The 24,645-nt window shown below is 39.6% G+C and overlaps 1 protein-coding gene across 6 annotated transcripts in view; it reads left to right on the forward strand.

The window, feature by feature from the left end:
- The window catches only part of Rnf138 (ring finger protein 138), a 24,776-nt gene extending 447 nt beyond the window's left edge, over positions 1-24,329 (forward strand). For 2 of the 6 annotated variants that reach the window (XM_008828842.3, XM_008828841.3), the window contains exons 2-8: positions 264-435; positions 6,967-7,132; positions 9,581-9,699; positions 16,810-16,866; positions 18,463-18,574; positions 19,912-20,019; positions 21,985-24,329. In XM_008828842.3, coding sequence (XP_008827064.1) covers positions 326-435; positions 6,967-7,132; positions 9,581-9,699; positions 16,810-16,866; positions 18,463-18,574; positions 19,912-20,019; positions 21,985-22,053 — 741 coding nt within the window. In that variant the 5' untranslated portion in view covers positions 264-325 and the 3' untranslated portion in view covers positions 22,054-24,329. The remainder of the gene's footprint in view (positions 1-263; positions 436-6,966; positions 7,133-9,580; positions 9,700-16,809; positions 16,867-18,462; positions 18,575-19,911; positions 20,020-21,984) is intronic. The other 4 variants (XM_029561485.1, XM_029561487.1, XM_029561486.1 and 1 more) reach the window with 4 other exon arrangements.
- The last annotated feature ends 316 nt before the right edge of the window (positions 24,330-24,645 follow it).

The raw sequence follows: 24,645 nt of genomic DNA on the forward strand, positions 1-24,645 counted from the left end.
GGGGCGAGACCATGGTGGCCGGGAGGGGCGGAGCTCCGGCACGCGCCAGAGAGGGAAGCGGCAGCGCAGCCAATCGCTGCATCCTCGGCCCCGCCTCCCTCCAAGCCCCGCCCCGCCGTAGAGGCGAGAGGTGGGCGGGGCCGGCTCTGCGGGCGCGTGCGGCGGGCTTGCCTGGGCGTTCGTCCCCGCCCCCTTCCGGGCGCTGGCGGCTTCCTGAGAGCCGCTTTCTGACCGGGTACCCTTCCCCCTCCGGACCTTCTCAGGGCGTCGGACCCCGGGCCGCCACTGCCACCTCGACCCCCGCCGTGTCTGCCCATTCCTCGCCATGTCGGAGGAGCTCTCGGCGGCCACGGCCTACACGGAAGATGATTTCTATTGCCCCGTCTGTCAGGAGGTGTTCAAGACACCGGTGCGGACCGCGGCCTGTCAGCACGTGTGAGTGGACACCGCCTCCCCGCCGAGCTCCGCTCGGGCCTGGTCAGCCGCCCCGGAACCCCGAGTCCGTCCCCGCCGAGACTGTCACCGGCGTCCGGGCCTCTCGGGCCCGGCCCAGTCGAGAACGACGAGACTGTCGGTTCCCTGGCAACCCGGTGTGGCCGCGGCGTCGCCCGGCCGCCCGGCCTCGCCTTCAGGTCGTCTCTCCTCCCTCCCGTGCTCGGGGGTCTCGTCAGCCCCCCCCCCCGCCCCGAAACACCTGGTGCTCCGAAGTGAGCTTCCCCCCCGCTAGGTGCGCGCTGCCCGGATTTCGGGAGCTGGGGTGACGTCCCTTGCCTTGTGGTCCTCTCTTACTGCTGGGGTCGCAGGGGTGGAGGATGGGGTGTGGCCTGCACATGATGATTGCCTGCAGGGTTGACCAGCCGACCTGGCCCTGTTTAATTTGGCGTGGTTAGAAGAGCTTGGAAGGTGTTCTAGACTGCCCGGGTCGGCGGGCCTTGGAGGGAGACCTTGGTAAGGTATGCAGGCTCCAGCTTCCATCCAAACTTGGAAGCGTTCCTGGCAGGTGGGGCCTGGAAGTCTTATGTTTTTAAAAAGGGCAGTAGGGCTGGAAAGTTAGTACTTGAAACCAGCTGAAAACAAGTTTCTAGATACGTTTCGCCTTTCATTTTTTTAGTTTTAAATGATGGAACTCTAATTTTTGCTAAGAATGGGTAGCTGTCAGGTAAAGTAGTGCAGCTGTAACCCAGGTGCCCAGGACACTGAGGCAGGAAGATCTTGGATTTGAGGCTAGTCTGGCTAGTAAATTCCAGGAGTTCCAGGACCATCTGCACTATGTAGCACGGCCTTGCTCTAGAGAAAAAGAAAGGGGTCAGTAGAGTTTTGGTTTCTCAGTCTCAAGTCTTAAGTACAGATGGTTTTTATTTTTAGCTGTAGTCTTCAATCTTCTTCTTAATAATATAGTCACCAGTTCTATATTATTCCAGTCATGTAAGTTAGTCTGTTAACTTTTAATAATGAAATGTGTCAAGTTTTTTGCTCTTTTAAGAAAGATTTTTGGGACCGAAGGGATGGCTCAGCAGTTAAGAGCACTAGTTGCTCTTGCAGAGGATCCGGGTTTGATTCTCAGCACCCACCCTGTGGCTAACAACAACTGGTAACTCCAGTTCCAGGAGAGCTGATGCTCTCTTCTGACCTACAAGAGTGTTGCAGGACAGGGTGCACTTACATACATGCAGGAAATATATTCATACACATAAAATGGCATTAATAAATTTTTTTTTTAAAAAAAGCCTGATATTCCTTTACTTGGTGCAGCAGATTCAGGTTGCTTGAAAACTATTTTAAGATACCTAAGGTAAAATGTGTACCTTTTTTTTTTTCGTTTATCAGTATTACTATACTTTCCCTTTTGTTTTGTGCAGGTGTTGTTTGGTTTTCTTTTGACAGGGTCTCACCTTTAACACCTGATCTTCCTGCCTTCACCCTCCTAGGTGTGTGTGGGGGGGTGTGATTTTCCATGCCCAATTTGCCTCTCCTATATTTAAGAAAAAATGAGTTCTGTTCTGGCACTGAATGACAGGGCAGACAAGGTGAGAGAAGCTATGGCAGCTGCTGTGGATGTGCGCAGGTAGATTTCTGGCAAAATCATTCTGACTATGCTTTAGGGCCATTGACTCAGAGAACTCATTTTAATTTTTAGTTCTCAAAAGTCTGAGCACAAAATTACAGTCCACTTCCCTTGAGGTACATTCTAAACCAAGGACTATAATTTTTTGGCTGGACCCCAAGGTATAGAAAAGAGATGGAAGTTGTTGACTGTTTCCTAAACTCAGGACTTTCTTCAGATCAGAATAGCTCTCCACACTCTCTTTTCCCTACAGGTGCTTTTCCTAACAGTTCTGGCCCAAAAGTGAATCCGAAAGGAAGAGGGAGAAAAAAGGTTATGTGGATGGGAATGTAATGATGGGACAGGGTCTTGATAGGCTTGAAGGGATCAGTATAGTCATCAATTTTTAAAAAAAAATTAGACTCATTTTAAAGCACTATAGTTTTCTCTACCATCCCTTTTTCACAAAAGACATAACTATGCCTTTAAAATAGCTTATATTTTTCTGTAAAGTCAAAATTTAGTGAGGGAAGTGGCTGGGGATTGCGGCTTAGTGCCATACATAGGGTATACCTTAGCCCATCAAATCACTTTTTGATTCCTAGAGAGGGATGAGGATATGGACTTTGGGTCATGAGATATCTATTAGATAATAAGTTTTCATTGACAGGAAAGGAGCAAGTTCATTATTACAGTAACTGAGTGTTAATGAAAGAGATTTTAGGTAGCAAAACATACAATTACATGATAGCACTGACAGCAGGTGTCTAAATCAGGAGTGTGTGGGTGATTTCTTTGATGGAACTCTGGTCAGAATCTGTATTCTGGGTTGTTGGGGAATACTGGAGCACAGGTTCACCTCATATGGTGAGGCAAGGAGGAGTTCAGAGGATAGCTATCCTCACTTTAAAGTTTGGAGCCAAGGACATGTAATGGAGACGGAGCTCACATATATAGGTAGGAACTTAGGGGTAAGTCAATTTGAATGTTTTCTTAGAAACCAGAGACATAATAAATTTTTGGGGGCAGCATGGCAAGGTTTCAGTTTTAGAAAGTTCAGTGTCAGGTGGGCAACTGAGAGTAGTGATGTTGATGACATGTTAACATGTAAGGGAAGACAGTGATTAGAACCTAAGCTAAGGCAGTAGTGGGAAGGCAGATAATGGACTTCTCACAATTAATAACATTGTATGAAATTTGTTGATCGCATGTCCAATAGTTATATGTATATACTGTGCTTAGATCTGGAAAAAACAGGTAAAGTTGTAGTTGTGGATGTAGTCACCAAGGAAAGTACATACATAATTGAAAAAGAGCAGAGGTCCTAGATCGAGCCATATGCTGGAGAATACACATGTAACTAGTTAGTAAAGAAAAGTAGAGCCTGAGAAGGAATAGCCAGGACAGGAAGAAAGCTGGGAAAGAATTGAGCTTTGAATTGGAACAAAACCAGCAGTGTTGGCTACCCTAAGAGTGGCCAGATACAGTAACCTGAAACATGGAAAGACAGAAAAGCTGAGGAATATCCTTAGTTAAAAAAAAAAGCACTTACCCAAGCCCAAGTACTTACTAGCATGCCCAGATCCCTGGGTTCAGTCCTCAATACTACAAAAACTGCAAACAGAAACAAAGTAGGCTAGGCTTGGTGACACAGGCCTGAAATCCCAGCTACATGGGAGGCTGAGGCAAGAAGATTGAAAATTTCAAGACCAGGTGTGCTGGTGTGTGCCTTTAGTCCCACTAGTCCCAACACTGAGGAGGCAAAGGCAGGCAGATTTCTGTGAGATCTAGGCCAGCCTGGTCTACCTAGTGAGTTCCAGGCTACAGGAAGACCGTGTCTCAAAAGGACTTACTCTTGCCCCAAAGAAAATAAATTTCAAGTCTAGGTTCTATAACTTAGATTCTGTCTCAAAACAAAAGTCTAGAGGATATAGCTCAGTGTTAGCACATTTGACTAACCTATGTGAGGCCCTAGGTTCAATCCCCAGTACCACACAGAAAAGACAAGAATATTAAAATGTTGAGCCAGGCGTAGTGGCACATGTCCATGAAACAGCCTGGGAGGTAAGGTAGGAGGACTGCCATGAGTTTGTGGCCAGCTTGGGCTATGTGGAAGACTGTTCCTTAAAAGGAAAAAAAAAAAATAGGAAATTATTAAAATAATGTTCAGGAGAAATTTCAGAGTGGCCTTTTGGTAAGGCTATCTCTTACTTTGTAACTTTTTTTTTTTTGGAGACAGGGTCTCCCTGGAGGTCCAGATGATCTGGAATTCGCTATGTAGATCAGGTTGATCTCGGTAGATTTGCCTGCCTCTGTTTCCCGAGTTCTGGGATTAAAGCATGTACCGCCACTCCTGGCCTAAACTCTATATAGCCGAGGCTGACCTTGAACTCTTGATTCTGCTTTCTCCTGCTTTCACCTCCTAAATACTGGGATTATAGGCATGTGCCACCACACCAAGCTGCTGCCTTTTTTTTTTAAGATGAAGTTCCACATGTAGCTTTAGCTGGCTTGGAATCACTATGTAGATCAGGCTGGTCTACTTTACCTCCTGAGTGGTAGAATTAACAGGTGTTTACCACCACGCCCCAGTTCCTTCCTGAAGTCTTAAAATGTAAATATAAACCATATTTGCTTTTTGTCATCCCTGTAACTGGGCATATTTCTTAAACTGATTTTTTGTGTGTGCCAGAGCGCAGGGTGAAGGTCAGATGTTGTTTTAGGAGTTGTTTTTCTCTTTCCAGTTGGTTTTCTCTTTCCACTGTGTAGGTCCAGTAGATCAGACTCAGGTTGTCAGGCTTGATGCAAAGGGCCTTTTCCTGCTGAGCCATCTTGCTGGCCCGAGGGAGTGTACCCCTGTGCCTGGCTTCCATTTATGTTTCTTAAAATTTTAGCTGTATCTTACCACTTGTAGCTGTACTCTTAACGTCCTTCCTTCTTACCTCCCCCTTCCTTCCTTTCTCCCTTCTTCTTGTCTATCTTTTCTGTTTTATGTAGCTGTGGTTGGCTTGAAGCTCATGATTCTTCTGTCTCAGATTCTGAAGTTGTAGAATTATAGGCCTATGCTACCATGTCCAGTTTCTAAATACATTTTAAATTTTCTTTCCTACCGACTTCTTTATTAGAATTTTGAAAGCTAGGCTAATCTGTGTTCTTACTGACTGCTGTGAACTAGCTTCTTATGATTTTTTTTTTTTTTTTTTTTTTTTTTTTTTTTTTGTGTGTGTGTGTGTGTGTGTGTGTGTGTGTGTGTGTTTGAGACAGGCTCTCCCTGTTCCCCACAGATCAATCCCCCAGCCTCTCTAAAGTACCGGGACTAAAGGCATGTGCCACCACGCCCGGCACTTCTTACAATTTTTTAAAAATGTACTTAATATTCTTTGACAGTTTCTCTCTCTCTCTCTCTCTCTCACACACACACACACACACACACACACACACACACACACACACAATGTATTTTGTTCATTTTATCCCCCATTACCCTCTCATTTCCCTCCCACTTTCTGGTGTGACACATTGCTCTCAGTTGGACTGTTTTTTCCTTCATGTCCTGTATCCACAAATTGAATGTGTTTTTTCTGTCTCAGCTAAGTACTTAAGCATTATGGCCATAACTTTGAAGTTTGAATGTGATAGCACAAGTGTCTTTTTCCTTTTGTCTTTTTTGGGGGGAGGGCAGGAATAGGGTCTCACTGTAGTCCAAGATGGCCTGGAACTGATAGCAATCTTGCTTCGGCTTTGCAAATGCTGAGATTACTTGATGTGCCACCAGCCCCAGCCTGTGGTCTTTCCTTCCTCCCCTGGCCCCTTTTCTCTCTCCTCTTTTCATTTATTTACTGGGGGGGGGGGGGGGGGGGGGAGCTACAGCCCATGTTTGGAAGTCGGAGGACAACTTACTAGTCAGTTTTCTCCTTTTCACTTAATGGGTCTTGGGGATCTAGCTCAGGTACTTGGCAGCAAGTGCTGTTCTTTACCTGTTGAGCCGACCCTGGAACAGCTTCTTGACATGTGTATCAGCTTGAGGCAAAAACTGATGTGGTCCATCCTTTCATTTTTGTAAGGAGTAAGTAGGATGTGGAGATCAGTGTGGTTAGGTATGATGTTTCACAGAACTTCTAAATGGGAGAACATAAAGCTGTTACTTAGAATTTTTCATATATGTTGTGTTTAAAATTGTAAAATGAAAGCTGGGCTTGGTGGCTCATGCCTGTAATCCTAGCACTTGGTAAGCTGAAACAGGAGGATTGCCACAAGTTTGAGTCAGAGCGTGAGTCTCAGAGTGAGACACTTTCTCAAAAAAACCCCAAAATTAAAAGTTGTCAAATGGGCCTGGAGAGATGGCTCAGCGATTAACAGCACTGGCTGCTCTTGCAGAGGACCTGGGTTTGGTTCCCAGCACCCACATGGCTGCTAACAACTGTCTATAGTTCCAGTTCCAGGGGAACCGACGACCCCCTTCTGATATCTGTGGACATTGCATACATATCTGCAGGCAATACACTCATACACATAAAATAAAAATAATAAATAAAACATTGTAAAACGTTAAGTGGACTTGAGTATAGTTTGATTTTGTTCCTCCCTAATCCAGGTATTAGGCTCATTGCCTGAGACATACAGTTTTTTTTTTTTTTTTTTTTGGTCTTTTTGAGATAGGGTCTCCCTGTAGCCCTAGCTGACCTGGAACTCGCTATGTAGACCAGGCTGGCCTTGAACTGACAGCTCCACCTTCCTCTGCCTCCCGAGTGCTGGGATCAAAGGCATGCACCGCTACACCTGGCTGAGATAACAATTTTTAAATTTGTACATTTGAATAACCCAACTTATTTAGCATACTTACATATCCATAATTGTTTTTATTTAATTATGAGAATGAAAAGAGTAATTTTCTTAACTGACGTCATAAATGTCTGGTTTAGTTTCTGTAGAAAATGTTTCCTGACTGCAATGAGAGAAAGTGGAATACATTGTCCCCTATGTCGTGGAAATGTGAGTAGAAGAGAAAGAGCATATCCGGAACGGGCCTTAGATCTTGAAAATATCATGAGGAAGCTTTCTGGTAGCTGCAGATGCTGTGCAAAAAAGGTAGAGTGACATAGTTTTTCTGTCATGTTTTTTTTTTTTCCCCCATAGTTTTTCAGTCACTAAACTAACATTGTTTGAATTCTCTTGATGAGCATGGTTTTGAAAAGAATGACATTTCAAGGCTTTATAGTGCCCACCTGTAATCCCATCACTCAGGAGGCTGAGACAGGAGGATTAAAAGTTCAAGGCCAGCTGGGGCTACAAATTGATGCAGTCTTAAAAAACCGAATTAAATAAAAAAAAATAAGATGTTAGTTAGGTTGAGAGTTAGGTAGGAAAGACCAAAAGGTCTACCTACAGATGTTAACCAGATTATAAGCTTATTTTTTAAAGTTTTAATCTTATTTACTCTATTTTAATCTTAACTAAAAGATAAAATCTCGAAATTCATCAAGATATTTGATACAGTATTTTTCTAATGTAATTTCTTATAGTTCTTAAATTAACTAGATGAATGTAATAGCTCATTTACTTAATTATAGTACAGATTGAACTCTTAGTTGTTTTTTTTCCCTGTAGCATCATCATTGCAAGTTTGCATGCACAAATGTTAATAGTTTAGCCAAATGGATTTATATAGTTAGAGAATTCTGTAGCTGCCCACTTTACTTTTGTATTTAAGAAATCACAGAGTAGGGCTGGAGAGATGGCTCAGTGGTTAAGAACACTGGATGTTTTTACAGAAGACCTGGTTTTGAATCCCGGCACCCACATGGCAGTTAACAGCTAGCTGTACATAACTCCAGTTCCAGAGGATCTGACAGCCTCTTCTGTCCTTCTCGGGCATTGCACGGCACGGGTGCACTTACCTACATGCAGGCAATACACGCATATACATAAAAAAAATAATAATAATAAAATATTTTAAAAAAAAGTCACAAAGTAGTGCTGGGCATGGTGACACATGCCTTTAGTCCCAGCACTCAGGAGGCAGAGGCAGGCAGATCTCTGTGAGTTTGAGGCCAGCCTGGTCTACATAGCGAGTTCCAGGCCTCCTAGGGCTGCAGGAAGACCCTGTCTCAAAAAAGACCAAAAAAAGAAAAAAGAAAAAAAGAAGACTGGAATTGATTTAAGAAACACACAGGAAAATCAGGTGTTGGGTGTTGGTAAACAACGAACATGCTCTATTTGAAGAAGGGGTGAACTGATGAGGAATGGTTAAGCCTTGGGTCTATCCATGTGTCTGTAGATTTTATTGTAAATATTTTTTCTAAAGGTAATAAAATCATTGAGCAAACCAGTTGCTATTTCATACATTTACAGAAGTTAGATTTGCTTTTCCATCTGCTTCTAGTTTTCTTTTCTTTTGCTGAAATAAACATTATGACCAAAAACAGCTTGGGGAGGAAAGGGTTTATTTCATCTTACACTTTCAGGTCACAGTCTGCCACTGAGGGAAATGAGGTAGAAACTCAAGGCAAGGAACCTGGAGGCAGGAACTAAAGTTTACTAGCTTTCTCCTAGGCTTACAGTCAAGATTCCTTTCTTATACAGCACAGACCTACCTGTCCAAGGATGGCACTACCCACAACCAGCTGGGTCCTTCTACATCAGTTAGCAATCAAGAAAATGCCTCACAAAAATGCCCATAGGCCAGTGTGTTTGTTGTAGGAAATCCTTCAATTTGAGGTTCCATTTTCCCACTTAACAGCCAAGATTAGCCACTGCACATTTCTGAGGAAGGTGTTGAACTGTAAGGGCTATGAAGTCAAGCTGGAAAGCCCACTTCAGGGATTCTGGCCTCACTTTTCAGTGAGAAATTGAAAAATATTCCAGGTATTAACCCAGAAACTTCATTTTTTAAATTTCAATCTGCTTTCTAAGTCTGTTAGGTTGTAATAGCTAAATAAAAGGCACAGCAGCATGAAGCACCTCTTATTACTCTTTATTTTGCTTTTGTTTTTTTGATACAGGGTATCAGGTAGCTACCCGAGTGGGGCCTTGAACTTGCTATGTAGCTGAGGGTAACCTTGAACCCTCGATTTTTCTGTCTGCATCTGCTAAATGCTGAGGTTATAAGCATGCCACTATGCTTGGCTTTTTTGCTTTAGCATTACCATTTCAAATGTTAAATGATTTAATGTTTTCTCAATGAATTTAGCTGGACTCTATTCCATTGTCTCTGTCTAATGGCCAAAAATGCATTACCTATCTTAAAGTTCTACTTGAGGAGTAAATGATTTTCTTTTTATAAAGCAGCTTAAATGTTTGTTTTGCTTTTATTTAATTTTTGAGCATGAGACTCACTATGTAGCTCTAACTGACCTGGAACTTGCTATGTAGGACCAGGCTGGCCTCAAATTCACAGAGATCTGCCTGCCTTTGCCTCCCAAGTGCTGGGATTAGTGGTATGAGCCACCACGCCTAGTATCTTTTTTTTCTCATATTGACAGCTATCTTACGTGTTTTATTTTTAATAAAAATCATATTTTAACTAATAATTTACAGATTAAATTCTATCGCATGAGACATCATTACAAATCTTGTAAGAAGTATCAGGATGAATATGGTGTTTCTTCTTCTGTCATTCCAAACTTTAAGATTTCTCAAGATTCAATAGGAAACAGGTAAGCAACATTTATTCCTAAAAACAAAATTTTAATAATTGAAGTAATTGAGGAACTATATGGTGTATAGAATTTGTCTCAAATTTATTTGGCACAAATGATGTACCTAGGAGATCAGCTTCACGATGAACTTCAGCTTTTATGTTGCTTAAAATCTTTTTTTTTTTTTTTTTTTTTAATTTTTTTTTTTTTTTTTTTTCCTGTTTGAGACAAGGTCTCCCTGTAGTCCCAGCTGTCCTGGAACTCACTAGGTAGACCAGGCTGGCCTTGAACTCACAGAGATTTGCCTTCTGCCTCCCAAGTGCTGGGACTAAAAGGCCTGCGCCACCACGCCTGGTCTTAAAATCTTTGTGTGAGTCCGCTTTTATTTGCACAAAAATTAGACTTGGGGGTTGAAGACGCTTGTTTCTCACTGATTTTACAAATGAAGTGATTTGAAAACTAGAGAAAATTACTTTCTGTAATGTATTTGAATACTGGAATTTTTTTTTCATTACTACCATGGAATAGGTATAGAATTATTTGAAATTTTTCTTCTGATAATGAATAAAAAGATTGAGAATTAGTACTCCCAAATTCTCCTATTTTAGCTTTAATTAAAAACAACTTTTGGAGGCTGGAGAGATGGCTCAGCGGTTAAGAATGCTGGTTCTTACAGAAGACCCAGATTCAAATCCCAGCACCCACATGGCAGCTAACGGTCCATAACTCCAGTTCCAGGGGATCCGACAGTCTCTTCTGTCCTCCGTGGGCATTGTATGACATGGGTGCACTTACCTACATACAGGCAACACACACATACACATAAAATAAAAATAATAAAAATATTTAAAAAAATACTTAAGTATTTTATGTGTCTGAGTATATTGCCTGCATGTATGTAAGTGTACCTGTGTTGTGCAGTGCCCACAGAGGTCAGAAGAGGGCTTTGGATCCCTGGAGCTGGAGTTATGAATGGTTGTTAGCTGCTATTTGGGTGTTGGGATTCAAACCTGGGTCCTCTGTAAGAGCAGCCAGTGGTCTTAATCATTGAGCCATCTCTCCAACCATATATGTTATTTAATTTTGAAAATTAATGATAAGACTGCACGTGGTAGTGCATGCCTTTACTCCCGGCACTTGGGAAGCAGAGGCAGAGGCAGATGGATTTCTGTGAGTTCAAGGACAGCTGGAACTACAGGGAGACCCTGTCTCAAAAAGAGCAAAAAAAGAAAGAAAATTAATGATAAACATGCATATAAACTGTAAAGAAATGAACTTTCTTACTCCTACACTAACTCATAGAAATCAGTGTATTAAACAGCAAATAAATTTTGAGACACTTCATGTTGCTAATATTTAGTAATTTAATACCATTAAGCATTGTAGTCATCCATAGTTGTCCTGTTGCATTTCGACTTTTTTTTTTTAATTGAAAAAGACTAGCCGGGTGTGGTGGCACACACCTTTAGTCCCAGCACTTGTGAGGCAGAGGCAGGCAGATCTCTGTGAGTTTGAGGCCAGCCTGGTATACATAGTGAGTTCCAGACCAGCTGGGGCTACAGGGAGACCCTGTCTCAAAAAGGACAAAAAAATAAATTAAATAAAAAAGCACTAAACTTTATTGACAAACTGCGGCAGACATTTTGACCTAAGTTCAAGCTACCTATTTAGGCAGACTTACACATGTTGCATTTAATCTTCAAGAACAAAATGAGAGGATAGTTGGTACAAAACTATTTAGGACTTTTAACTTATATACAAACTGCATTTTGATTCCTTTTTCATTCAACTACAGTGTCCCTTTTTATATCCTGCTAGAGTGTTGAAACATACTTGACTGACTACCTTGGGAACAGTTCAAAATCGACATAGTTAACTTAATAAAAATCCTCAGCTTTTGGCCCCAGTGTCCAAATGAGTTTCATGGAATATAGACTCTCAGATGGACAGAATACTTTTGACGTTTTAAGTACTGAAAAGTTAATTATTAGTATTATTCTTGAAAACATTGTGGCTAAAAAGAAAACCAAACACTACTACATCAAGTTCAATTTAGGTGGCCCGCTTCCCCCACTCCAATTTTTTTGATGCCTGGTCTACAAAATTCTTTTAGGTTCCCGTTTTACTTTACTGTGAGTAGGATAAATTTATTACTCATCTATTTTTTTTTTCTTCTTCCTAAAACCGAATCCCCTTGAATTCTTTCATCCCTGAGCTTTTCAATTGTACTTCACTGTGTTGTAATTACTCATCTATTTGTCTTTGGCCCAATACAGAGTTTTCTTAATATGGGATAGTGTTTTGTTAGCTTTATTCAACATTGTGTCCTTAAGCTCTCAGCAAAGTTCATAGAGTTACAACATACACAGTCACTGTTTGTGGGTGTTATTGTTTGTTTTGTTTTGATATTTTGAGACAGTCTCACTGTATAGTCCTGGCTGGCTTGGAAATTGCTATGTATACTAGCCTGGCCTCAAACTTGTGATGATTCCACTGCCTCTGCCTCCTGAGTGTTGGTATTAAAGGAGTTCATTCACTGTGTCCTGTACTGCTTTTTAGACAACCACATTTTTCTGAGGAGACAGGCCTTGTTCATTTGACTCCTTAGATTCATTTCATCACGTACTATTTAGTCCTAATTAAAATACTTATCTGTGCCAGATGTGGTGGTGCCCAGTACTCTGGAATCAGAGGCTGGTGGATCTCTGTGTGTTCAAGGCCAGCCAGTGCTGTATAATGACACTGTCTCAAAAAACAAAAACAACCAAAAACTTACCTGTATTTTTCTATCATTACCATTTCCTTAGTTCCATCCTTCATAGTTCCCTAAATTACATTCGTCTTTAGTTGATGGTACTCTAATCAGTCTAATAGGGGATACTGTAATTTGCTCTTGGCAAAGCAATATTTATTTATTTAGGGTCTCTGTAACTCCACTTGGCCTGGAATTTGCTATATAGACCAGACTGGCCTCATTCTCACAGAGATCTACCTGCCTCTGCCACTGAGTGCTGGGATCAAAGTTGTGTACCACCATTGCCTGCTGGATAGCAAAGTACTATTAAAAAAGTGCATTTCTGATCTCTCTTTTTGTACCTCTCTCCTTTCCCCTGTCAGTGGCTTCCCATGGACCCATAGCATTTTTTATCCTTCATGTCATTAACCAAACAAGGGCTCTGTGAAATCCTTTAAGCTGCCTGCTTCTGCCTCCCCAGTGCTGGGCTTATAGGTGTGCCTTACTGAACTTGGCTTTTTACATGGCTGTTGGGGATCGAGACTCAGGTCCTCATGCATTGTGTGCGTACTTTACCATCTTCCTACATCCATCCTTGCTGTTTTGAAAGGTATTTAACTTAGTTCTTAATGATGAAGGCTTAGCTGGATATGATGGCACGTGCCTGTGATCTAATACTTAGGCGGCTGAAGCAGAGGATTGCTGTGGGTTCAAGGTCAGTTAAAGCTATATGAGTTCAAGGCCAACTTAGAATACATAATGAAATTCTGCATCCAACCATAAATTAAAAAAATAAAATAAGAAAATAAAAATTATAGATCTAGGCTTGATGGTCTAGACTGCTCAGGAGGCCTAGCAAGGGAGAGTCACAAGTTCAAGGCCCATTTGGGCTTTCAAGGCCAGACTTGAGTCAAAGTAAAAGAATTATGAAAGCACAGGGAATTGGGGGTAGAGGGCTTGCCTAGTAGCATGTGTAATGCCCTAGATTAGATCTCCATCCAGTACTTCCAAAATGAATGAATGAATGAGCAGAGGAATGTATTCATGTACGCATACAAGCTAGATTAGATTCAAGAGTGCTTGGGCTCAAAGCAGCTCTTACTATGTGACTTCATCAAGAATCTATGCCTTAAGTTTCCCATCTGTTAGAAGGTGGAGTTGAAAGTTAGTGAAATGTGTTAGATGGGTAAGGTAAACTGAACAGCATTTTGCCTGGTGTTATTCTCATCACTCCTTCACCTCCGTCATACATGGTGCTCCTTCTCCTTATCACCCCAGCCCATACATTGCTAGCCGGTGGGCTGTTTCTTCTTTTAAATTTTTACTTAATTTATTTTGTGTGTGAATGTGTATGTGTGTGTATGTCAATATAGGTCCTTGTCCTTGTGTCAAGGTCAGAAGATTGCTCTCAGGAGTGAGTGTTCACCTGTCACATTTTGGGATCTGGGATTGAACTCAGGTCTTCAGGCCTGTGTGGCAATCTCCTCTACCTGCTGAGCTATCTCACTGATCCTTTTTCTTCTTCTTTTAAAGACTTAGACCATGCCGGGCGTCGTGGCGCATGCCTTTAATCCCAGCACCTGGGAGGCAGAGGCAGGTGGATCTCTGTGAGTTCAAGGCCAGCCTGGTCTACATAGTGAGTTCCAGGACAGCTGGGGCTACAGGGAGACCCTGTCTCAAAAAAACCAAAAAAAAAAAAAAAAAAAAAAAGGCTTAGACCAAATGTTAGCTATCCTATGAAATCTTTCATGATCTCTAGAATTTCTTCCTGTTGATAGAACTGTACTTTATATTCCAGTTAGGCCCTGTAGACTTGTTTACTACTGTATTTCCTTATCTAGAGAATGGATTTTTTAATATTATTAACAAAATTAATTATTTTTATTTCATGTGTATGAGTGTTTTGCCTGCATGTATGTAAGTACACCATGTGCATGCAGATTGCCCCCACAGAGGCCAGAAGAGGGTATAGGATCCTATTTAGGATTACAGATGGATGGTTGTTAGCTGCCATGTGGGTGCCGAGAATTGAACCCGGGTCCTCTGGAAGAGCAGCAAGTATTCTTAACTGCTGAGCCATTTCTCCAGCCCCTTTAATATTATATTTATAGCTTATGTAAGGTTATAATTACAGTAGAAGTCTTAAACTGAATTTTCATTAAGGAAATGGCCAAAGGAAAGAAAGGTAGGATTTTTAAATTTTGTTTATTTTGCAGTGCTTGGGGATCAAATTCAGGGACCCAGGGCTTTACATATTGTAGGCAAGCACAGCACAGTACCACATCCTTAGATCAACTCTGGATAGTCCTGCTCTAGCCTTCTTTTGAATGATGGGAATTTATAGGTATCACCATGCCTGACAGGAGAAATGTTTTTTTGATAAAAAAAGAGAAAGACATACTAGGTAGTCTAAAACACACATCAAGGTAGGTAATAGTGTATGTTCCCTTTAATTTGAGGAGAATTTAGTGACGTAACTATTTGCAGTGAGTAACAGTTTATTATGAAAGGAAAAAAGATGTTCCCCTGGATGAAAGTGAGCACACCAGCAGAAAGAAGCTCTAGAGCCTGTAGGGCCTTGCTCTATAAAATTGACAGCACTGATGAAGTTCTCTGGCCTAGCAGTTACTGTATGGAATGTCCCTTCCCTTCTGATTCTAGTAGTCCATACAACACTGACTTTCAGGCTTAGGGAACAAGTAAATACATCAAGTAAATACTATTTCCATATGTTGGTGAAATGTGTTAATAAAATTGAGCTTAGGAAAAGAGCTTCTTTCCTTAGGAGTAAATTGTAAGTATAAAAAATTCAGGTAGTTTCTGAAACCTGCTCCACTTTGGAAGCCATGACCTTAAATCATATCCTGGCTACATGACAAAAAGGGTCACAAAATTTCTGTTCATCTCAGGGTTTAAAAATTTGGCAAGGAACAGGTATGAAAGCATACACCTATAATCCCATCACTCAGGAGGATGAAGCAGGAGAATTGGAGCTTGAAGCCAGCCTGGACTACATTTTCAGGCCTTGTCTTAGCCCTCAGTTCTCCTTTCACCTCCATAAAAGAACCTTACTGGTAGAGGGAAAAGATTTTAGGTAGTTTTAGACTTCTGTGTTTTCTGATTGACACTTTTGTACCTGAATATTGTTTTGTTTGGGCTTTTTAAAAAAATTTCTTTTTATGTGTGTGTTTTGCCTGCATGTATGTAAGCACGACCATGTTATACAGTGTCTGTAGAGGCTAGAAAGGCATCAGAGACCTGGAATTGGAGTCACGGATGTTTGGTTGCTCACTGCCATGTGGGTGCTGGGAACTGAACCCAGTCCTCTGCAAGAGCAGCCAGTGCTAGTGCTCTTAACCGCAGAACCATCTCCGCAGCCCCTTTGCCATTGTTGTTTTTGAGACAGATCTTGATTTATATCCCAGACTGGCTTCAAACCTATGATCCTCCTGCCTTAGCCTCCTGCAACCATTATTTTTAAAGACATGAGTGAATGAGAACATCTTAGTCTTTTCTTTTTTTTTAAAAAAAATATTTATTGTTTTCACTTTCTGTGTATGAGTCTATTGCACCAGTGTCAGGCAGTGCCTGAGGAGGTCAGAAGAGAGCATTGGGTTCCCCTAGAGCTGGACTTACGGACAGTTGTTAGCCGCCAAATGGGTGCTGGGAATCGAACCCAGGTCCTCTGCAAGAGTAGCCAGTGTTCTTAAACCACTGAACCATCTTTAGCCCAATGCTCTTTTTTTTTCAATCTTATTGAGACAGGGTCTCTGTGTAGGCCTAGCTGGCCTGAAACTTGCTGTGTAGACCAGGCTGGCCTCAAACTCCCAGACATTCACCTGCCTCTGCCTCCCCAGTGCTGGAATTAAAGGCATGCACCACCATGCCCAGCCCAATAGTCTTTTCTTAATTGGCTTGAAAAACAATGCCATAATTATTTTATATTTCAAGACTATTTTAAGTGCAGACTTCAGAGCAAAAGTAGGCTTGTCTTCTTCCCTAAAGAATTCACGGTGTGGGACTGAAGAGATGGCTCAGCAGGTAAGAACACTGGTTGTTCTTGCAGAAGACCTGGGTTCAAACCCCAGCACCCACATGACAGCGAACAACTGTCCATAACTCCAGTTCCAGGGGATCCCGGCATGCTCTTCTGTCCTCCAAAGACATTGCATGACACAGGCGCACTAACACACATGCAAGCAATACACTCATACACTTAAAAATTTAAAGGGGATCCCGGGCATTACATGACCCGGGTGCACTTAACTACATGCAGGCAATACATGAATACACATTAAAAAAAAAAAAGTTTAAAAAAAAAAAGAATTCATATTAATGAAGCCCTACTGTGTTTTTTAAATCTGGGATATTAATTTTTTCCCCCTGTGCTTAAGTAATAGGAGCGAAACATCTACATCTGATAGCACAGAAGCTTATCAAGAGAATACAAGGTAAACTTTACAAATTCTTCACTTTAGTAAATATTGCTATTAAATAATATAGAGGATTGTTTATTATTTATTAACCTGGGATTTAACCTGGGGCTGAGCATGTTAGGCATTCACTCTACCACTGAACTATATTCTGACTCTCTGTGATCATTTTTTTTTCATTTTTGAGGCGGGGTTTTGCTGTGGTAGCCCAGTCTGAGTAGCCTCCAGAAGTGCTCAGGATTACAGGCATGTAAGGTCCAACAGTAGATTAGTTCATTATTAGATGATGGTGATGGGAGACAGTGTTTTACTATGTAACCTTGCTTGGGTGGGAACTCCCTATGTATGTAGACCAGGCTTCTACTTCCTGATTACTAGGATTAAAGGCATATGTCTATTTAAAAAAAATATTTTTACATTGATTGATTGGTGGATTATGTGTGTATGGGAGCATACATGCTGTGGTGGACATGTGGAGGTCAGAACAACCTGTAGGAGTTGGTTCTCTCCTACCTTGTGGACCCGGGAATTAAACTCAGGTCGTCAGGTTTGGAAATGCCTTTACCTCCTGAGCCATCTTGCCAGTTAGTTGATTTTTAAAATAGACTTTTATTGAGTTAAATCACTTAACCCTAGTGCCAGAAATTAATACTGCAGAAATAAACAATGTGGTTGTTCTTTTAAAGAACATAATAGAAAAACTTGTCTGTTCTCTTTGGCTGTGGTCATATTTCTGACATATGATTCAGGCAAAGGTGTCAATATCAAACTGTCCCTTGCTGAGATTCAGAGGTATTAAAACTAGTGGTACTTGAGTCTTAGAATGCTTTGACGTACTTCATTCTTGTTATCTTGTTATTCTTGTTATCTTGCTTTTTTGCTTTTCCTATGAATTTTGTGTGTTAGGTTCTTAATCTGCAGTAGATTAAAGTTACAGTTTGATTAAAGTCTTTGTGTATTTTGTCTTCAGGGAGAGGGGTGCATACCACTGTGCACATATGGAGGTCAGAGAACTAACTCTCAGTGAGTTCTGGGGATTGAACTCAGGTCATCCAGTTTGGTGGCAGGCACCTTTACCTGCTGAGCCATCTTGTTGACCCATGGAAGTCTTTATAAAGGTTTATATTCCTAAATAGGAACTTTCCAAAATATGATACACTATAGAGTATTTAGAAGTTAGAATGGATACAGTGACTTCTCTTGGCATCACATAAATGATAACAATTAAATTTGGGCCTAACTTCTTAAAAATAGGGCTAGGATTTTTGTTTTGTTTGTTGTTTGTTTGGAGATGGGTTTCATTATGTAGACCAGGCTGGTCTTGAACTCATGCTCTCTCTGCCTGAGTGCTGAGATTACAGGCGTGCACCAACATACATAGCCTTGTTTTTGTTTTGCTTGGGGCTGGGCAGGCAACATGAATAAAATTGACTGAAATGCTACTATTGTAAATTATAGTTACTTGAGAGAATTTCTAGTCTAAATAATTTATAAATAATCTAATAATTACAACTGTTTAAAAACCAGGAATCTATAATTCTGGGTCAAAAAATTGTATCATTTTAATTTTAATGATTTCAAATTTAAGTATATCTCATTTAAATTGTTTTGTAGTTCTTCTGGACATCCCACCTTTAAGTGTCCCTTATGTCAAGAGTCAAATTTCACCAGACAGCGTTTATTGGATCACTGTAACAGTAACCACCTATTTCAGATGGTTCCTGTGGTAAGTTAATTGAATTCAATTTTGAATTAAACCATGTCACAGCTCCATTTTTTTCGCTTCAGATACTCAAAAGGGAAGGTGGTTTTATATTCTCAACGCAGTATATTTTTGCTAAAAGTGACTGACTAATGAAAACAGACATTTACATAAAAAGGAAGGTGGTTATTGTGAGGTAACATAGGACAGTCTAGAGAAGTTAGGAAAGATGAACTGGGGAGCACTGCTGCATAGCAGCAGAACTGGCTCTGTGGGGTCCTTTGAGTTTCTCACTTTTGGGTGCAGATCCTGTCAGTGGATCTGCCTTAGGCCAGAGTACCTATGAATAGGAATAAAACAAGTATGCATTTTTAATTGTACCCTTCAAGAGTCTCTTACATGAATTCGTAGTACAGGAAAGAAAAGAATCCTGCTTTGTTTTTGATGCCATTTTTAGGATGAGTTGTGTAGAGTGCTAGTTCCCATGTTGTGTAAATAAATGGTCCCAGAAGAACTCATTTTAAACATGTATTACTCAGATACGTGAATTAACTCTGGACTGTGGAAGAGGAGACACTGAGCTGGAAGATACTTTGAACTGTCTTCTCCACCCATTGCCCAGTACTGGGGATTGAACTGTATTCCCTGTTCATACCTGGCAAGCACCTGCCACTGAGCTGTATCCCCTACCTCTTTTGTAATGTGAGACAGGGTCTCTCTTATACTGCATTATCTTTTATCTAAGGTACTTTGGCTTTTAGAAATAGATTGTATAAGCTGGGCATGATGGCTCTTACCTGCAGTCTCAGCACTTGGGAAGCTGAGGCAGAAGGGATCACAAGTTCAAGGCCAGCCTGGGCTACATAATGAGACCTTGTTTCATTCTTCCCCTGATGTCCCCCATCCAATACTTTTCATGTACAGGCATACCTTGGCGATTTGTAGGTTTGACTTTGGATTACCATAATAAAGCAAATAACTATTAATTGAGCCACATTTTCTTTCTTTCTTTCCCTGATTCTCAGTGCATATAAAAATTATACTGTAGTTTATAAGTGGGCAATAATACTACATCCAAAAAAAAAGTATATTATCTGAGTTAAATATGTCATTGCTAAACAATGTTAGTGATCATTTGAGCTGTTAGAACAGTGATGCCAAATAGACTTGCTTGATACCAGGTTGGCATAAACTTTGAATTTTTAAAGATATTTAATATTTACAAAATGCAGTAAAATGAAACAATAAAAGTATACCTGATGTTTTCAGTAACATGAGCTTGTATTTTAGTACTCGCAATAATTATATAATGTATTGTTACTTTTGTTACTTTTTAATTTAAAACAATCTGTTTTTCATAGACATGTCCTATTTGTGTGTCTCTTCCTTGGGGAGATCCTAGCCAGATAACTAGAAATTTTGTTAGTCATCTAAATCAAAGACACCAGTTTGATTATGGAGAATTTGTGGTAAGTGAATTCTTCAAGTTAAAGAAAGTTAAATTAACTTTTTCAATAAGGATTTGAGTTTTCAGGCAAGTTGTACTGCTTAAATGCAGAGGACATTGTTTTGTTTTTAGTAGTAATATTGTTAAACTATGGAAGTTACTGAGAGAATCGGATTTACCATCTATATTAAAGAGATAATTTATAGAAGAGCAAAATGAAGGATTGAGTAGAAACTGTCTAGAATTAAGAGAAAATTACTCTATGTGCTAGAAAATTAAAGTTGGTCACAGTGTATTTGGGGTGCGTTTCTCATGCCTTGCTCATACGTGAGGCACATTGAAAATTTCAGCCAAAGAAACCCATCCAAAACTAGGTCTGCTCAGCATGGGGAGCAAGGGGGCACAGAGAGCCAGTCAGGCCAAAAATGGAGGGTTAATTTCCACTTCAAAAATGTCAGTGATTTTTAAATCAGGTGACGACTTCTGCTTTTTTAATTTTAGAATTCCATTTTTAACTTCTATGTAGTTAAGACCTTATTTAATACAAGATTAATCCTTAAAAGAATGACTGATACATGTGTTCCAGTTCAGGTAAACACAGGCATGCGTAATTTTCACAATGGCATAAAATTTACATTTTCTTCTCTCCAATGTTGAAATTACATCCTTGATAAATTTTTAATATTTTTATGAAACATACATTTTTTTAATGGATAATTGTGGATTATTATTATTACTACATTCTCATTTTGAGAAAGGTTATTGTGGGGCTGGAGAGATGGCTCCACAATTGAGTGCTTACTGTGCTTCTAGAGGACCCTAGTTCAGTTCCCAGCATCTATGCAGGGTGCTCACAACTCCCTGTAATTCAGTTTCAGGGGATCTGATGCCCTCCTCTGGCTTCTGTAGCCACCTGCACATGTGCACATACCTCCCCACCCCCACATATATACACACATAAAAATAAAATCTTAAATTTTTTTTCTTTAAAGAAAGGTTACTGTGTTTTGTCAAACTGTTTTTAAAAAATTAATTTTACCTGCCATGGAAAACAATATAATTTTAATTGAAATTATCACATCACAAGTCTTGCTGTATTTTAAAGAAATATAGGTCATAAACCTGTTAGCAAATAATGTTTCCAAAGAAAGTAGGTTTTGTTGCTGGCACTGTTTTGCTATTGGGTTTACTGTTTATGTACTAAAGATCGAACCCAGGGCCCTGGTGCGTTCTGAGCAGAAGGTGTACCACTGAGCTAAACCTCTAGTCATGGAGCTGTTTTATAATTGCAGAATGAGTAGCCCTTAATTTCCTATTGTGCGTAGGGGATTTGCTCAACTTTTTTATTCAGTAAACGCTTATTTCTCTTAAAATTAGTTTGTCTTCAAAATTTGGCCTTTCCTAGAAATTTATCACTTACTATAGGTTATAATAAGTATAATTTTGGTTAGTATAAATTTCAATTGCTGAACAATTCTTTATTATTAAATATAGCTAAGCTTAATTTTTAAAGTTAATGTGTTTAAATCCTGTTATATTTAAACTTTGTTACATTGTTTTTATTTATTTTTGGTCTTTTCGAGACAGGGTCTCCCTCTAATCCCAGCTAGCCTGGAACTCACTATGGAGAACAGGCTGGCTTGGAACTCAAAGAGATCTGCCTGCCCCTGCCTCCTGAGTGCTGGGATTAAAGGCTTGTAACACCACTCCCAGCCCTGTTACATTATTTTTTAAGATGGGGTCTCACTATCTTCATGTTAGTCTCAGATCTTTGGGCTCAAGGTATCCTCCTGCCTCAGATTCCTTAGTAAATGAGAATACAGGCACACACTATAGTGCCCGGCTTTATCTTGCAGTTTAGAGAACATTGTACATAAACTATGTGTGCAAATGTTTATCAAGATGCATACTGCATTAGATACAACACTGAATATTTTCCTGTTGACATGATAATGTTGTGGGGGGGGGCTTTGTTTTGTTTTTTTAGAACCTTCAGCTAGATGAGGAAACCCAATATCAAACTGCTGTCGAAGAATCGTTTCAACTAAACATCTGAAGTGTGTGAACATCTCTGCATCTATGTGCCTGCAAGTGCCATCTTTAAGGGGAAGACAACATGAAGTCACCATTTCAGTAATTTGATGTGCATATTAATAAAAGTAATAATTCAGTCTGTTGCATTAGGTTTTTAATTGAAAAATAATGGTGACCACCATAACTTCCATCCTCTTGATAAGTTAGAAAAGTTAGGATATTACTTTAAGAGCATAAAAAGGATATTTCACTTATGTGGTGAGAAGGAAATCTCTGCTGTCCTTCATCTTTTTATGCTTTACATTCTGATTGTTTCATTATGTTGCTTTTGACTTAGATGCAGCCCCTTCTATTTACTTTATTGCAAACAGGTAACACAGTAGTAAATTCTGAAAGATGTGGTTCTTAGGACTATAATAAATCTGAGCCATTTGTCCGAGTTGCAGAATGGAGACTTGAAGGGCTAAGTGGGTAATCCAAAGGAATTTTTAAAACTCAGATTATAGCTGAAGAATTCAACTATAAGGAAATTGTATTTATATAATGTTTAGTATTTTTGAAAACTAGTGAAATTTCTTTAATAATTTTAACCTTGAAAGCGCATTGTAAAGATTCTTCTTCTTTCGCTAGTAGAAGGATATATCAAGAGAGAAAAATTTTCTTTGGTAGTCAGTTGGTTATTTCAATCTTAAGTAATCTGTAAGCCTAAAATAAGTTGTACAACAGTTCTTTGGCTTCAGAAATTTTTGTAGCCAATTTTTATTATTATCCGATGAAACGTTCTTTCAGTTGGTGATATTTGTATTACACTTAAATGAGTTTAAAAAATCCAAAGCTGAAGATACATGTATGCATATATATACATGCATTTTTGTATGTATACAAACACATATGTATCTTTGCCTACAGTTGTCAGGTTATACATAGAATTTCTATTCAGAGTTTTAATAATGGATAAGCAATATAGAATTGAAGTGTTTATCTGATTTAAAATTTTGCATATCACCAAATTTTTTAAACAGCCAAATGCTATGTGGTATAGTTGGCTGTAATTACACCCTAAAAATTGTGTTTACACACACAATTACCTGTTATGTGGTGCTCATTTGTTGTTTTCAAAAATAATGCGTGATTGATGTAACTTCACCAGCCACTGTGTGTCAAAGCTGTGTTTGTTCTTCGTGTTCAGCAGTGGGAACATGAAGTGCTGTATAGGAAGCTGAGTCAGAGAAGAAAGGGCAAAGAGTGAATTCGCTGACATTCCATACTAACATATGATGTTATGCTTTCTTAAACTCAAAAGAAAATCTCAGAAGTAGTTTGCTGCTAATATATACATCTATTGTATTGAAAAGGTATATTTTGATTTTCTTAATACCCTTGTTGACTTTTCTACAGTGAATATTTTTTAACTTGGTTTAATAAAAATGTTAATTTTGAAAGTAGAGTTTTGTAAAAGCCTGTTTCAGTTGAACAGTAATGACTTTATTTATAAAATAATTTAGTAATACAGCCAAACACAAGAAGCCATCCATCTTAATTTAATGACCTTGTTCTGTTATTTGCTGTGCTCTTAAGCACTTTCTCTGCAGTTAGCATACATGAGTGTAAATTTAGGAATCTGTATAATGAGCTCTTAAAAAAAGAGACTTTTGCCCATAGTTTTTCCAGTTTAAAGCAATAACTTTAGTACCTTCTTTCAAAGTTTAATTTGTCCAGTGTTAAAGTGTTTTGGGATTTGCAGACATCTTTAAAGGATTGTAGTAGAGGTCATCTTGAAATTGTGTTTGGAAGCTTTGTGGATGAGATAAATATTAATAGTCTTGTGTGTCATACATAGAAGCTTTTTCATATTTTTAATTTTTATTTTCTTGCCTTTCTCTGGGAATTCCAAGATCGAAATGACTTTTAAATTCCTCCTTTTGTCAGTAGATTAGGAATAGGGATAGACTTTACAATTTAAAAAAAGTCTTACCAGGGTATGGTGGCACACTCTTAGTCCCAGTATTCCAAAGGCAGAAGCATTTGGATCTCTGAGTTCAAGGCCAGCCTGGTCTCCATATGGAGTTTCTAGGCCAACCAGGGCTATATATTGAGACTTTGTCTAAACAAAAAAGCCCCTATTTTAATGTTGTTTGTATCTGTGTGATAAAGGAGGGAAGTTATAATAATATCCTGATTCTAAATTTCACAGTACCAGTTAGGAAAGCTGTTTCTTCTGATAATTTGTGTTGTTAAATACAGGGTCTTATTTGAGATGTATTGCTTTATTTTTCAATTAAAAGTGGTTTTTTCCTACTTGTGTGTCTAATTAAACTTTTGTCCCATAGTAGCCTGCAAGACACGCAGGAGATTTTCCATGATCTGCACTTTAAAGTGGATAGGCCACTATATGCCAGTAGTGCATATGTTGCATTTAACTTTAGAACACTTTTTTTTAATGTATCAAATGTTAAGAATTTGCATAAAGCTATTTTATTACGTGTTCATATAGCAAGATATTTTGAATCCTGTTAACTGTCAGGCAGGAAGTGCTTTGGCCAGCTTACACTTTTAATTTGGAGAAATTGCTTCTGAGATAGGTCTGTAAGTATTTTGCAATATACAGTGTCAT

Source organism: Nannospalax galili, unplaced genomic scaffold, assembly GCF_000622305.1.
Source record: "Nannospalax galili isolate Female #2095 unplaced genomic scaffold, S.galili_v1.0 scaffold252, whole genome shotgun sequence".
In the NCBI taxonomy this organism is placed as follows: domain Eukaryota; kingdom Metazoa; phylum Chordata; class Mammalia; order Rodentia; family Spalacidae; genus Nannospalax; species Nannospalax galili.